Source organism: Bos taurus, chromosome 8 (genome assembly GCF_002263795.3).
Source record: "Bos taurus isolate L1 Dominette 01449 registration number 42190680 breed Hereford chromosome 8, ARS-UCD2.0, whole genome shotgun sequence".
NCBI classification, from domain to species: domain Eukaryota; kingdom Metazoa; phylum Chordata; class Mammalia; order Artiodactyla; family Bovidae; genus Bos; species Bos taurus.
Window position 1 is genome coordinate 100,250,017 of NC_037335.1, and position 16,453 is coordinate 100,266,469.

A 16,453-nucleotide genomic window follows, 5' to 3' on the forward strand; every position below is an offset into this window, starting at 1 on the left:
GAGGGTTTGATAGCATCTCTGACTCGATGGACATGAGTTTGAGCAAGCTCTGGGAGTTGGTGATGGACAGGGAAGCCTAGAGTGCTGCAGTCCATGGGGTCACAAAGAGTTGGACATGACTGAGCGACTGAACCGACTGACTGAGGAGACAAGAGAGTCGGTACTATGCCACAACATCCTTCATTAGGGAACGTCTTTTTTTTTTTTTTTTTTTAATCTCTTACTCCAGGCCCATTTGGGATATTTTTTCCTCCATAGGTATACTCAAAGGTTGACCAAAATAATTGATTTGGGGAAATTCATTGCTTCAAAAATTAAATTCTTAAATGCCTGCCTAAGTGATATGAAACAGCTTCCAGGAGTTCATTTCTTTCAATATCCTTCTCTTTCATGTTCTTTTCTTCCCTTTCTTATTCTTCCCTCTCGCCCTCTCTCCCTACTTCTTTCCTTCCCTCCTTCCTTCCTTCTTCCCTCCCTCCCTTTCTTTTTCTTTCCTTCCCATCCTCTTTTTTCTCTTCCTCCTCTTTCTTTCTGGGGGTTAATCAAGCTTTCCAAGGCTCTCAAAGAGTAAGCTGGCAGACATTTAACATGCTTGTGCCAATTTCGAATTGGCTATATTTTAGGGCATTTTTACTTATAAATATATTATCTACTTTATGGCCTTTCCCCTTCTTGTTTCACACAAGTGATAACAGGATCCACAGATATTTTCAAGGAAAAGGGCTGACACATGGATTTCTAGGATATTTGTGTTAAGTTATAAAGGTTTATTTTTAAAACTTACATGTCCCAAAGGCTTCTGAGAACATCTGTGGAATTCCTAGAGATGGAAATAATCCCTGTATCAGGAAATGCCAGGCATGATAATATTCATAGCATGCCTACCGTCCAAGGGTCAGCAGAGAGATGCTTGGCCTCACATGTAAGGTAAGCACTGGTAGAACCGGTATCCAGAGCCAGTTCCCCAGAGCCTGATATTTCTTATTACAGTGCCACTTCTTTGATCTTCCTGATGAGGAAATTTCTAGTAATGCTTGTGATTTTTAGCATGAGGTGAATAAGGACACAGAGAAATACATAGGGAGCACTGGGCAAGGCTGGCCCTCTGAGGCATGCCCACGAAGGAAAGAGATTTCAAAACCAGATTCCTTCTGCTTTCTCCTCCAAGAATATATCCGTATCTTGAGATATTACATCAATTATTCAAGAATTTCCACTGATGGGAAGTCATATTCCCAGAGAAGGGTGAGATGCTTAAAAGTAAATTCAACTCACTTTAACAAATAATAAACTGATTACTCTCCACATACCATTTGTTGTCTATGAAGCACTCTTACGTGCATTTATGAAGTACACTAGGTTCAGTCCATTGCATTAGGTAAAGGATGCAAACTTAATTCATGAATGGGATCATCAACAATGGAGTCCAAGTCTTCCAGGGACTCTCAATCTAAAAAGGAAGCCTATCAGTCACAGACATCATGGCACAGACTATGTTCTATGCAGAAGCACAAAGTACAACAGCAGGAAAAAAGAGAGTTTAAGGGAATCCTTCGAAAAGAGGTACCATTTGAGTTAGAGATGACAAGGTCAAAGTGAGTCCAGAAAATAGCAAGTCATGATGGAGACTGAGATGAGGTGGAGGAGAGGAAGAGAGGTTTGAAACGTGAGATCTAGCTGGATTATGAAGAGCCTGAGCAGGCTGACTGTACTCTTTAATCAATGAGAAGTTATTTAATTTTTTTAGAGGAGACAAGTGAATATGGTCAGATATATTATTTATCAAATCAACAGATGTCAGGTGTCAAAAGATGAAGGGGCATGGCATGCAGTTAGGTTATTCGAGTCTGGAAAAGTTATGAAATTCTGGCAACAGCAACAATTGGTAAACAGAGAAGAGGAGAGATGCATGAAACCTATTAGGTAGACGGCAGGTAAGGAGAGAAAAGATAAGGTCTGACAGTGTCTGAATGTGGTACAAGGAGTTTAGATGTGTCTGAGATTTTAAGAAAAATGTCTAGGACAAACAATAACAGATAAAACAACAGAACATGAGAAGGTTCAAGAGATAATTAAATGATTACATTTTTGATGCCTTTAAATTACTTGGAATGATTCTAGTCTCACTATCTTATGTTTGATTTGTTAACTGATCAGGAGCCAGTGTTCAGTAAACATATATTTATATAACTATATGTTGATAACATATGTATGTGCAGAGAGAAGGAGAAATAATTACATATGAATACTCAAATCCAAGAAAATAAACTGATCTAATCTAGCTTAAACTACATATCCCCTGGTTAGAGGAGAAAACAAGTGTTGCTAATATGAAGAAAGTTTCATTTCTGGTCATTATTCAGGCATTCAAAGATCAAGTCCCTGCCATGTCTCTTCCTCTCTTTCCTCCTTCTCTCTCTTCCTTACATGGAAAGAGAGAAGGAGTCTTGGATTTATGCACTGGTGTCCTCTGGACCACCCTAGTCTTTGGTAAAGTCTACAGCTGGAGAACTAGTGAGCTCATCTCTTGGCTTGGTTGGAACCCAGAGGACCTCCCTGTCTGGCTCAGCCCCATTGAGGCTCTTCCTGTAGCAGTACAATCCTCTACATCTCAGTCAAATCCTTCATCAATTCCTCTCTAGAGTCTATTATGCAACCTTTGCCCTTGGCTCTCTCTGCAATGCCATACATGCTAAACTCCAAGTCAGCTTCTTCCTTATCCCTCTTGGGGCCTGTAGCAACTTCTGAATCACTTTCATGTTATAAAAAACCAAAGAAGATTTAGACCACTAACTCAGTCCTGCTGTCTACCCAACTGTGTCATACTACCATTTTTGCATTAATGTGGCCGATCACATATCAGGTTAAAGGGCCCTCATAAGATTCTCTGCTTCTAGAGTCCCAAATAAGAAATAGGAAAAACTCCTGCTTTATCTTTGTGTAATTTATCAATATCCTGTCTTCTAGGATTTTGGTCCAGAGAAAGGAACCTATAAAATGTGTACCTTAATTCACCTATCTTCACCTTTCTGTAATTTCATGTAGAATGAAACCAGCAATGATTTGACTTTAGTCAATGGGTTTGGAAAGTCTGAGGTACCGTTTTTTTTTTTTTTTTAAACTTTACATAATTGTATTAGTTTTGCCAAATATCAAAATGAATCTGCCACAGGTATACATGTGCTCCCCATCCTGAACCCTCCTCCCTCCTCCCTCCCCATACCATCCCTCTGGGTCGTCCCAGTGCACTAGCCCCAAGCATCCAGTATCGTGCATTGAACCTGGACTGGCATCTCGTTTCATACATGATATTTTACATGTTTCAATGCCATTCTCCCAAATCTTCCCACCCTCTCCCTCTCCCACAGAGTCCATAAGACTGTTCCATACATCAGTGTTTCTTTGGCTGTCTCGTACACAGGGTTATTGTTACCATCTTTCTAAATTCCATATATATGCGTTAGTATACTGTATTGGTGTTTTTCCTTCTGGCTTACTTCACTCTGTATACTAGGCTCCAGTTTCATCCACCTCATTAGAACTGATTCAAATGAATTCTTTTTAATGGCTGAGTAATACTCCATTGTATATATGTACCACAGCTTTCTTATCCATTCATCTGCTGATGGGCATCTAGGTTGCTTCCATGTCCTGGCTATTATAAACAGTGCTGCGATGAACATTGGGGTACACGTGTCTCTTTCCCTTCTGGTTTCCTCAGTGTGTATGCCCAGCAGTGGGATTGCTGGATCATAAGGCAGTTCTATTTCCAGTTTTTTAAGGAATCTCCACACTGTTCTCCATAGTGGCTGTACTAGTTTGCATTCCCACCAACAGTGTAAGAGGGTTCCCTTTTCTCCACACCCTCTCCAACATTTATTATTTGTAGACTTTTGGATCGCAGCCATTCTGACTGGTGTGAAATGGTGAGGTACCGTTTTTGAATAACACTCCCGTAGGTAGCTAATTCATAAAAAGCCACAAGACCCATTCATTCATCCCCGATCTGTTTTTCCTGTTGCATCACACTTACTATGAGACTTCAAGCTCCTCTACTTTTCCTAAAATTTCCTCATGCACATTTAAAAAGGGTATCTCATGAGTGCAATGTAATAAGACATCTGAACCCCATGAGACACCTGCCATTTTTATTTCTCTCCTTAACCTGTTCACATGGACATCACCACATGGTCAACACTGAAATCAGATTCATTATATTATTTGCAGCCAAAGATGGAGAAGCTCTATACAGTCAGCAAAAACAAGACCGGGAGCTGACTATGGCTCAGATCAAGAACTCCTTATTGCCAAATTCAGACTTAAATTGAAGAAAGTAGGGAAAACCACGAGACCACTCAGGTATGACCTAAATCAAATCCCTTACAATTATACAGTGGAAGTGAGAAATAGATTTAAGGGTCTAGATCTGATAGACAGAGTGCCTGATGAACTACAGACAGAGGTTCGTGACACTATACAGGAGGCAGGGATCAAGACCATTCCCAAGTAAAAGAAATGCAAAAAAGCAAAATGGTTGTCTAAGGAGGCTTTACAAATATCTGTGAAAAGAAAAGAAGCAAAAAAAAAAAAAAAAAGGAGAAAAGGAAAGATATACCCATTTGAATGCAGAATTCCAAAGATTAGCGAGGAGAGAGAAGACAGCCTTCCTCAGTGATCAATGCAAAGAAATAGAGGAAAACAATAGAATGGGAAAGACTAGAGATAAAATTAAATTAGAGATAATTTAATTATTATAAATTATAATAGATATAGATATAGATAATAATATATATATATAAGATATAGATAATATATATATTATATATTATATAATATATATATTATATAGATAATATATATAATAGATATAGATAAAAAATAAAAATTAGAGATACCAAGGGAACATTTCATGCAGAGATGGGCTCAATAAAGGACAGAAATGGTATGGACCTAACAGAAGTAGAAGATATTAAGAAGAAGCGGCAAGAATACACAGAAGAACTGTACAAAAAAAGATCTTCACAACCCAGATAATCACCATGGTGTGATCACTCACCTAGAACCAGACATCCTGGAATGTGAAGTCAAGTGGGCCTTAGGAAGCATCACTATGAACAAAGCTAGTGGAGGTGATGGAATTCCAATTGAGCTATTTCAAATCCTGAAAGATGATGCTGTGAAAGTGCTGCACTGAATATGCCGCAAATTTGGAAAACTCAGCAGTGGCTGCAGGACTGGAAAAGGTCAGTTTTCATTTCCAATCCCAAAGAAAGGCAATGCCAAAGAATGCTCAAACTACCACACAATTGCACTCATCTCACACGCTAGTAAAGTAATGCTCAAAATTCTCCAAGCTAGGCTTCAACAATACATGAACCATGAAATTCCAGATGTTCGAGCTGGTTTTAGAAAAGACAGGGGAACCAGAGATTAAATTGCCAACATCTGCTGGATCACTGAAAAAGCAAGAGAATTCCAGAAAACCATCTATTTCTGCTTTATTGACTATGCCAAAGCCTTTGGCTGTGTGGAAAGAGATGGGAATAACAGGCCACCTGACCTGCCTCTTGAGAAATCTGTATGCAGGTCAGGAAGCAACAGTTAGAACTGGACATGGAACAACAGACTGGTTCCAAATAGAAAAAGGAGTATGTCAAGGATGTATATTGTCACCATGCTAATTTAACTTATAGGCAAAGTACATCATGAGAAACGCTGGACTGGATGAAGCACAGGCTGGAATCAAGATTGCTGGGAGAAATATAAATAACCTCAGATATGCAGATGACACCACCCTTATGGCAGAAAGTAAAGAAGAACTAAAGAGCCTCTTGATGAAAGTGAAAGAGAAGAGTGAAAAGTTGGCTTAAAGCTCAACATTCAGAAAACTAAGATCATGGCATCCAGTCTCATCACTCATGGCAAATAGATGGGGAAAGAGTGGAAACAGTGGCTGACTTTATTTTTCTGGGCTCCAAGATCACTGCAGATGGTGACTGTAGCCATGAAATTAAAAGACGCTTGCTCCTTGGAAGAAAAGTTATGACCAACCTAGACAGCATATAAAAAGCAGAGACATTACTTTGCCGACAAAGGTCCATCTAGTCAAGACTATGGCTTTTCCAGTAGTCATGTATGGAGGTGAGAGTTGGACTACAAAGGAAGCTGATGGCCAAAGAATTGATGCTTTTGAACTGTGGTGTTGGAGAAGACTCTTGAGAGTCCCTTGGACTGCAAGGAGATCCAACTAGTCCATCCTAAAGGAGATCAGTCTTGAGTGTTCATTGGAAGGACTGATGTTGAAGCTGAAACTCCAATACTTTGGCCACCTGATGTGAAGAGCTGACTCATTTGAAAGGACCCTGATGCTGGGAAAGATTGAGGGCAGGACAATAAGGGGATGACAGAGGATGAGATGCTTGGATGGCATCACCAACTCGATGGACATGAGTTTGGTAAACTCCGGGAGTTGGTGATGGACAGCGAGGCCTGGCGTGCTACAGTCCATCCATGGGGTCGCAAAGAGTTGGACAGGACTGAGCAACTGAACTGAACTGAACCTGTTCTTTCCAGTCAAAGTTGCTAGATGCCTCATAAGTGTCCCCTTGTCATTATTGAGGAAACTACATCTCAACTCTAGGGTGCTCCCTATTTCAGGAAATAGGGAACCAATATTCCAGGAAAGTGAGGCCACTCTGGTGTAAAAGGGATGCACGGAACCACATTAATTCAGAATCACATCAAAGCATGGTCTTATGCTTCCCAGATCTCTCAGAGCTTAGTCATGACATCTGCTTTCTCCATTTCTGTTTTTGGCATCTCTCTCCATTAGCCTCATTAGGGCTTCCCTGGTGGCTCAGATGGTAAAGCATTGCCTGCAATGAGGGAGACCTGGGTTCAATCCCTAGGTTAGGAAGATCCCTTGGAGAAGGAAATGGCAACCCACCTAGTATTCTTGCCTGGAAAATCCCATGGACAAAGGACCCTGGTAGGCTACAGTCCATGGGGTCGCAAAGAGTCGGACACAACTGAGTGACTTCACTTTCTTTCTTTCTTTTCTCCATTAGCCTCAGAGGTCCAGAGCCTGATGCTTCCCCTTTATAGTCCGGCAATGCTTCCTTACCTCAAACTCTCCTTTCTCCCATTTCAGCCACCCCCATCCTCCCCTGGTGTTTTGCAGTCAATGGTACTTTTTGTCACATTCTCTGTGTTTCACTTTGAAGCTTTTACTCCATCTGTTTATTTACTTATCCCAGCAGGAAAAATGGAAATGGAAAAATCTGTTCTAGGGCTCAGGATTATGTCTAATGATACTTCTAGTGTTTGAAAGACAACAACAACAAAAATAAAGATCATCCTTCATTGTCCCAAAACTCTTCCATGCATATGCCCAGATTCATATGTATTATTGGAGAAACCTGATATACTTTTTCTGACTCATTTACATTTGCTGCTAGTCATCAAAAGGAGCCAGAAAAACTTTTGGATCCTCTCCCTATGAACCAGGAAGTTTCATTTCCCCTTCAGTCACAACCTCAAAAGGCTCAAGTTGCCATTTAAACTCACCAGGATGCCATGTTATTGGCAAGATGCCTGAGCTTTGTCCTCAGAACCCTCAGCCCTGTGACAGAGACCAGCAAGACAGCCCATGATCCCTGTAATGAGCACAGTCCTGGAAGAGACAAAGGCCATCAAAATAGACTCAGGTATTAATTCTATCAAACATTTAAAGAAGCATTACCAGCAGTCTTTATTACCCTGATACCAATGCCAGATAAGGGCAATACAAGAAAACCGAAGACCAATATCCCTGATGGATATAGTTGCAAAAATTCTCAATAAAATCCTAGCAAACCAAATTCAACAGCACATTAACAGAATCATGCTTCATGATCAAGTGGGATTTATCTCTGGGATGCAAGAATGGTTCAACATACACAAATCAGTTAATATTTGTCTTTATCTGACTTAATTCAGTTAGTATGATAATCTCTAGGTTCATCCATGTTGCTGCAAAAAGGCACTATTTCAGTCTTCTTTATGGCTGAGTATTATTCCATTATATATGTATGTATGTACATATATAATATATGTACATATATCCATATTTTTAAGGATAAAAATATGATCCTCTCAGTAGATGCAGAAAAAGCATTTAACAAAATTCAACATACATTAAAAATAAAAACTCTCAGCAAATTGGATATAAGGAATGTGCTCCAACCCAGTAAGGGCCATATATAACAAACCCACAGCCAATATCGTACTCAATAGCAAAACATTACACACTTTTCCTCTAAGATCAGGAACATGACAAGAGTGCCCATTCTCACCATTTGTATTCAACATCATACTGGAAGTCCTAGCCCAAGCAATCAGGCAATTAAAAGAAATAAAAGGCATCCAAATTGGAAGGGAAGAAGTAAAATTGTCCCTGTTTGCAGATGACACAGTCTTATACATCAGATCAGATCAGTCGCTCAGTCGTGTCTGACTCTTTGCGACCCCATGAATCGCAGCACACCAGGCCTCCCTGTCCATCACCAACTCCCGAGTTCACTGAGACTCACGTCCATCGAGTCAGTGATGCCATCCAGCCATCTCATCCTCTGTTGTCCCCTTCCCCTCCTGCCCCCAATCTCTCCCAGCATCAGAGTCTTTTCCAATGAGTCAACTCTTCGCATGAGGTGGCCAAAGTACTGGAGTTTCAGCTTTAGCATCATTCCTTCCAAAGAAATCCCAGGGCTGATCTCCTTTAGGATGGACTGGTTGGATCTCCTTGCAGTCCAAGGGACTCTGAAGAGCCTTCTCCAACACCACAGTTCAAAATCATCAATTCTTCGGTGCTCAGCTTTCTTCACAGTCCAACTCTCACATCCATACATGACTACTGGAAAAGCCATAGCCTTGACTAGACAGACCTTTGTTGGCAAAGTAATGTCTCTGCTTTTTAATAGAACTGATATAAAAACATAGACAAATGGAAATGAATCAAGATCCCAGAAATAAACTTACACATATATGTGAGTTGACATATATTTGTCGATTAATTTATGACAAAAAAGCCAAGAATATACAATCCCTTTTCCATAAATGGTATTGGGGAAACCAGATAACCATGTGCAAAAGATTCTATTTCTGTTCTGTAAATAAGTTCATTTGTATCAGAGTTTAGATTCCACATATAAGTACCATATGATATTTGTCTTTATCTGACTTAATTCAGTTAGTATGATAATCTCTAGGTTCATCCATGTTGCAGCATTTCAGTCTTTTTTATGGCTGAGTATTATTCCATTATATATATATATATATATGACATCTTTATCCAGTCATTTCATATTTTTATTTTCTATATTTTGAGCTGATGTTTCACATTATTACAGAGAAAATAAAACTTTGGACTCTGTTTCATAATAACCATAGCTAATTGAATACACCATCATGTTTCACATTCTCTGTCATGTCTCATAGTCACACTATTGGGTCCCTTGCAATGTTCTCCACAATTGTGAGGCCTGGGGTAATGCAGCAGGAGCACACAACTCCCTCTCCCATCCAGTGCTTCACCCACCATAGGCAGAGAGTGTTCTTATCAACAAAACAGACCCCATCCCTCAGCATTTCATGGTGGTTTCATCTGGTTTCCAACTGATTAAAGGTGTTTGCTTTTGTTCTTAATAAAAGAGAAAAGAACAAATGAATAAGCCAGTAGCTGCACTAAATTGCTACCAGCTGTCCCACAGCTAGTACCACAAGGTAAGCATTCTTTTTATAATCATGCAGCTTTTTCATATTAGATTAGCTGTATGTTTGAAAAGAGAGCCAAAGTTTTATTGGCTTTTCCAGATAATTGAAAAGATACTACAAATATTGATGACTGTTGGAAATTTTTAGAATTTTAAAAATAGCTAGTTTTGAGATAAAAGCACTTGTTTATAATTGCAAGGTTCTCGAAGCCCTTCCCTTTCCACCCCCCCCCCAAAGAAAATGTGACTGGAGAAATTTCTGTATAAAACACACGAAGTCTAGTGAATCATCCTTTGATTCTCTTAATATTCTTGAAAAGACTGAGCACCTTTAAACAACTTTGATTTTTTTTTGTCCTCTTACTTGCCATTGAAATAGAAGCCCGTCTAAGTTTAATATCTCTTCCCAAGTTCTATGGCTGGATTCTCTCTGGTGTTGGTTCATCTCCATGGTATAGAATCCTCTCTTCTTACATTGAGGGCTTTTTCATATACAGAACCTTGGTCTTTTCATGTTTCAACAGGTTTCCTTGTCCAGCTGCTATTAGATTCTGTCTTTACCCCTTCTGAATTACATACCATTTTCTCTTTAAGAATTTCCTTATGTTTCTTCCATCTGTTCTATCCAGAAAATGTGGGGCCCCTTGTTAGAAAATTATTAAGTGTTTCAAGATGATCACAGCAGAACACTACACTAAGCATGGAGCCCTTCTGAGTGTGAGACCCTGTATGACCACGTGAGGCCAGTGGGTCTGTGAAAATAACAGCTCCCCCATCCATCCCCTCTTTCCTTTTCCTGTTCAGCCCTCCACTCCTTGCTTTCTGGTTGAAAAGTCCCTGGGTGGCTAACAGAGGGAAAATCGGACTATGATCCTGCCTAGGCTAATGATGCCATGGATGACTCATCTTAAAAAGAATCCAGTTCCTACAGACATTTAATATTTTCTTACTTTCCTTCTCCAAATATGCCTGTTAATGTAGGATCTGGCCTCCTGGAAGATGCAGAGAACTTTTCAGAAACTTAGAGGTATCAAAATTATCTCTTAGAAGCCTTGAGATGAAAATGCACTAACCTTGTTTCTTTTCTCCTTTACTTTGATTTCCTGTGGAAACTCCCTTTCCTGCTACTAGAATGGAGGTAAGGTATTGCTATTACACCAAGGTTTTGTTTTGCTTTGTTTGACATGCCATTTATTATCTATTATTTGTTGAGCACTGTAATCTTTCAGAAACTCTCTAATTTCCAATCCTTTAAATACTTTCACAAAAAGATGATGATGAAGATAGCTAGTATCTATTGAGTACCTACTATGTATCAGGCACTATGCTAAGAGTTTTACATACATTTAAAAAATTTATCCTTGAGACATCCCGATAAAATAGGTACTATTATTATCCCTACTGTATGGAAAAGAGATTAAGAGAGTTACTTCGAATTGGAGACTATAAGTGACTCATACATCAAGTAAATGCTAGGCTTGGAAAAGAGAAACAGCATTGACTCCAGAACTCTCCCTCATAGCTTTATCCTGCAGATAAGAAAGTAACACCTTATAACATTCTGAAATTTACAATGTTTTATTTGCATAAATTGACTTTCATAAAAATTCTATGATGTGTGGTAACTATTTTAACCTAATTTTACAAATGACGAAATCAAGATTCAGAATGGTTGTGTGCACTCAGTTGCTCAGCGATGTCCTACTCTGGATTGTACTCTACTCTGTGGACGGTAGCCCACAAGGCTCCTCTGTGCCTGGAATTTTTCAGGAAAGAATACTGGAGCAAGTGTCCATCTCCTACTTCAGTGGATCTTCCCAGTCCAGGGATAGAACCTGTGTCTCTTGAGTCTCCTGCATTGGCAGCTGGATTCTTTACCATTGTGCCACCTGGAAGCCCCCATCAAAATGGTTAATTAAAATAACAATAATAGTCAAGTTCTGCAGACATTTTAAGCACCACTTTTCTCATATTACTATTTCAGCAACTTTATGGGACAAGAACTATCATCCCTCCTTCTTTATCTGAGGAACCTGAGGCACAAAGAGCTGTCCAGACCACACAGCTAACTACAGAACCTCAATCTGAGCTCAGACAGTCAGAGTCAAAAACACAGATTCATAACTATAGTGCTAACCCATTCAACATAGCAACTAAACAGGACCTACAACTCAAGCCATTGATTGTAATTCCATGGAATGAAATCATTCATAGCATAAATAATAATTCATAGCCTAAGAAAATGTAGTGTGTTCCCAATCTTTTTCCCAATTCATATAGCTTTGATGCATTTGTTTACCTGATAAATAAAATTATCAGGTATTTGAGAATTAGGTGGCTATCACAGTTCTAAGAGACAGCATACTGACCTGAAGGATACAATAGAGAAGCTGAATATTTACTGAAGAGATATGTGGCATATACATGGAAAAAGGTAAATTGAAATGCAGGTCACCCATAGAAGAGATGTCATCTTTCATTCATTCATCCCTTTAGCACACGTCTTCTCTATGCATCTTTAAGCTACTCACTCTAGGAAACTTCCCTGGTGGTCCAGTGGTTAAAAATCCACCTTGCAATGCAGGGGACGCAGGTTTGATTTCTGGATGGAAAACTAAGATCCTACGTGCCACAGAGCAATTAAACCCACATGCTGCAACCACTGAGCCCACGTGCTCTGGAACCCATGTGACACAACTAGAGTTTCATGCACTGCAATGAAAGACTGCACACGATGCCATGGAGATCCCGCATGCCACCACTAAGACCCGGTGCAGCCAAATATAAATACATACAATTACGCTGCTAAAAAACAACACTAACTCTAATTCTGGCGCTATACTGGAAAGTGGAGGAACAAAAGAAAGTTTATGTATTCCCTGCACTCAAGGAATTGACATTTTACTAGGGGACATATACATACACACGCTGGGTCTGCAAGATCCTTTGGGGAAGGAAATGGCAACCCACTCCAGTACTCTTGCCCAGAAAACCACATGGACAGAAGACCCAGGTGGGGCTACAATCAAAGGGTTGCAAAGAGTTGACATGACTGAGCGATTAAGCACGTGTGCGCGCGCACACTCACACACACATACCCCTACACGAATTACAGAACCTCGTAATAATGGAAGCATGCACAAACCCTAAGGGCTCAAGGACAGAAATCATTCGTATAGAACTAAATGCAAATGAAAATTATTAACTGATTACAGTCAACTAAATGCTAACTAAAGAAATTCCCATACCATTTTTCACTTGTGGTAACACAAAGACCTTTGGTTTCCTGTAAAGGACAAGACAGTAAGTACAGGGATTTGTGGCCCATATAGTCACTGTTGCAACTACTCAGCTGTGCTATGGCAGCACAAAAGCAACCATAGACAATCTGGAAATGGATGAACTGGGCTGTGTTCCAATAAAACTTAACTTCTGGATACTGAGATTTGAATTTCATATAATTTTCACTCCTTTTGATTTCTTCAACCATCCCATTTTTAACTCACAGGTGATATAAGGAGAGGCAGAGCGCCAAATTTGACCTGTGGGTTCTATTTGCTGACCCCCATCTTAGAGAATGTGCATGCGTGTGTGCTAAGTGTCCAACTCTTCACGACACTATGGACTGTAGCATGCCAGGCTCCTCTATCCATGGGGTTCTCCAGGCAAGAATACTGGAGTGGGTTGTCATACCCTCTTCCAAGGGAACTTCCTGACCCAGGGACCCAACTTGCGTCTCCTGCAGCTCCTGCGTTGCAGGCAGATTCTTTATCTCCGAGCCACACAATCATACACAAAGACATTAGACATGAAAGGATAGAACAATTCCAGTTTGCTTTGGAGACTGAGAGTGATGTAGAGCCTTGACCGTGGTATAAGTACAATGAGAGGCTGGGCAGTTGCTGTATAACAAAGGTGTGTCACCATCGAAGGAGAGGTACAGTTCCCACATGGGAGGGCAGGAAAAGAAGGTGTGGCATTTCCACTGAGGTAGTGGGGTTGTCCCCACCAACCATGGCATGGCTGGTCATCTGAATGTGCCACTGGACAATGTATTATGTGTTCAAAGGGAGTAGATGTCTCTCTCATAGAATCTGGAGCATCACATTTTAAAACAGTGGACCCTTGAACAATTCAGTGGTTAGCGGCACCAATCAGTATCTTACAGTCCACGCTATGTCTATGGGGCTCCTCCATATCCACATTTTGCATCCTTGGATTCAACTAGCCATGCATGGGATGGTATAGGACTGTAGTATTTATTGAAAAGAACTGCGTAAAAGTGGATCCAAGTAATTCAAACCTGTATTGCTCAAGGGTCAACTGTATTCTACTGAAAGGGAGTCATACGTGCTAAAGCAGAGAGAAAATAAAAGCGAAAATGCAGTAAGAACCCTTCAAATATTTCATTTGGTCAAGGAGACTTGTCTGTTACAAGAGAAACTAGCAAGGCTGGGATCAAACATCAGTTGTTGACTCCAAAAAAGAAACTATACAGAAAAAGAAGTCAGTCAGGTTTAGTTTATCAGGAGGCAAGAGAGGGACTGACTGCAAGTGGCATATTAACTAGAATTTTTGGAGGAAGTTTGGCAGATTATTCCGAAATGACCAGCACTCTGTGAACAGATCCCTGCAACCTCTGTCCCATTGCTGAATGGGCAACAGGACCAGCTGCCTCTGCTGTCACTCCATCTGCAGTCTCAAGAGCTACATGTGGAGAAACATGACTTCAGTTGGACAGAAAGGGGACTCATCACTTGCAAAAGGCAGAAGGCACCAGTGGAAATTTTTTGCATTCATCTTTTTCCCTAGGTTTTGCTGCGAGCTCCTTAAAATAAATTTTTAAGTGATAAGGTTAGGAGGTTGAGGGGGAAAAAATGGCCCAATTGGCTTTCATATCTGGCCTCTGAAATTTGATCATCACATAAAATTTGAGGTTTATAAGTTGCCAAAATAAGGGAGATATACTACATAGTATACATACATACACACACACACACATATATATATTTGATGCTAAATATCCCTTGCCTTGTGGGCTAATAAAGCAACGATAATCTACAAAAGCTGTCTTTAATGCTCCCAAACATCAGCAAGACACAGAAAATTAGCAAGAACCATACACTTTGTATGGTTTTCCCAGGATGCAAACGGTTTTCACAGGCTAGTTATCATCAAGCTGGTATGAAAACAAACCAAAATTAAAACCAAGATCTTCTCCCTTCTATTAAAAGCCTATTCTGCTTTTTTTTCCTTTTGCATTATGTAGCTAGTGCTCAAAAATCAATGAGGACTCAGTACTATTAATTCACACTGAGGTTGTTCTAAAGATTTTTCTAGGGCTTTTTAAAAGAAAAGCGGCAGAAATCAGAGAAAATAATTGGTTAATTCATTATTAACAACCCTTATCTCTAAGGCTACTTTTATAACTTTTCCTTTGTGTAATTTTTCTTAGTTTCCAATGTTTTTTTTTTAATGGTTTTTGCTTATGTAATTAAAGAACAAAATCATGAACTTTTTATTTAAAATATTAGTGGAAAAATAAAGAAGTGTTATTGAATAGTTATCATATGACAATGAAACATAGATGATTAATTCTCAACTCAGACCAGGAGAAATAAATATTTAACTTTTACATAATACATTTTTTTCTAAGTGAAAATAGTCACCCTTCCTCTCTTTTTAAGGAAGGATTATCAATATGTATGACCATTTTGTAAAACAGTTTGAGTTACTTCCAGTTATTAGGTATTATTACTCAGTTTCTTAAAGCACAGTATCCTTGCTTCTCTCGAACTTTCTTAGTGTTATCCTACCTTGGGTTTCCTCAGAAGTTGAGTAATGAGCTATTTCTGGTGTTTTCTCAACCTTATAGGGCCCAGGTTTTCTTGGGAGTTTTGTGTTCCCTTATTCAAAACCTTCATTTTTAAAACCCCCAATAAACTACAAGTAATACAATAAAATTCATGTTAACTAATTAGTAAAATGCTAATATGAATTAGAAAATGATTCTATATTAGAAAACATTATTTTAAAATATAATATTTCATGGAAGTTCATTGCTTTACCTAAATGAGTTGTATCTCATTTAATAGATTTGCCTCAAATACAAGTCAATGATAATTTCTAATCAATTTTTCAAATTCAGATGAGATCTTTTAGCAGTTAAAACACTTCAATTAAACAAATTCCAGTTGTTTAATTCTCTTTTCTTGAAATCCTTTATATAAAGATAATGAAATGCTAAATTCCAACAGATGTACAAATCTAAATGAGAAAGCAATTTGAATTTGCCATCACTGTTAACAATATATCTGATGGAAGGCATAAAGATATATTGAGACCATTACAGTGCCTGCACATAACAAGTGCTCAATAAATATTTGTCAAGTGAGTATGCTGCTGCTGCGTCGCTTCAGTCGTGTCCCACTCTGTGTGACCCCATAGACGGCAGTCCACCAGGCTCTGCCGTCCCTGGGATTCTCCAGGCAAGAACACTGGAATGGGTTGCCATTTCCTTCTCCAATGCATGAAAGTGAAAAGGGAAAGTGAAGTCACTCAGCATGTCCGACTCTAGCGATCCCATGGACTGCAGCCCACCAGGCTCCTCCGTCCATGGGATTTTCCCAGGCAAAAGTGCTGGAGTGGGGTGCCATTGAGGAGCTATAATTCTCAGCCCTGCATTAAAGGAACAGTGGATATGT

General features: G+C 39.5%; 1 protein-coding gene and 1 long non-coding RNA gene across 3 annotated transcripts in view; one reads left to right on the forward strand and one right to left on the reverse strand.

Annotated features, from left to right (window-relative positions):
* The window catches only part of LOC132346007 (uncharacterized), a 49,574-nt gene extending 41,912 nt beyond the window's left edge, over nucleotides 1–7,662 (reverse strand). Inside the window, exon 1 of the long non-coding RNA XR_009495681.1 lies at nucleotides 7,567–7,662. This is a non-coding gene — a long non-coding RNA (uncharacterized lncRNA). The remainder of the gene's footprint in view (nucleotides 1–7,566) is intronic.
* Nucleotides 1–16,453, forward strand: part of MUSK (muscle associated receptor tyrosine kinase) — a 99,458-nt gene that overhangs the window by 61,561 nt on the left and 21,444 nt on the right. For both annotated transcript variants that reach the window (XM_059889194.1, NM_001192352.3), the window contains exon 8: nucleotides 10,881–10,887. In XM_059889194.1, the coding sequence (XP_059745177.1) occupies nucleotides 10,881–10,887 (7 nt within the window). The remainder of the gene's footprint in view (nucleotides 1–10,880; nucleotides 10,888–16,453) is intronic.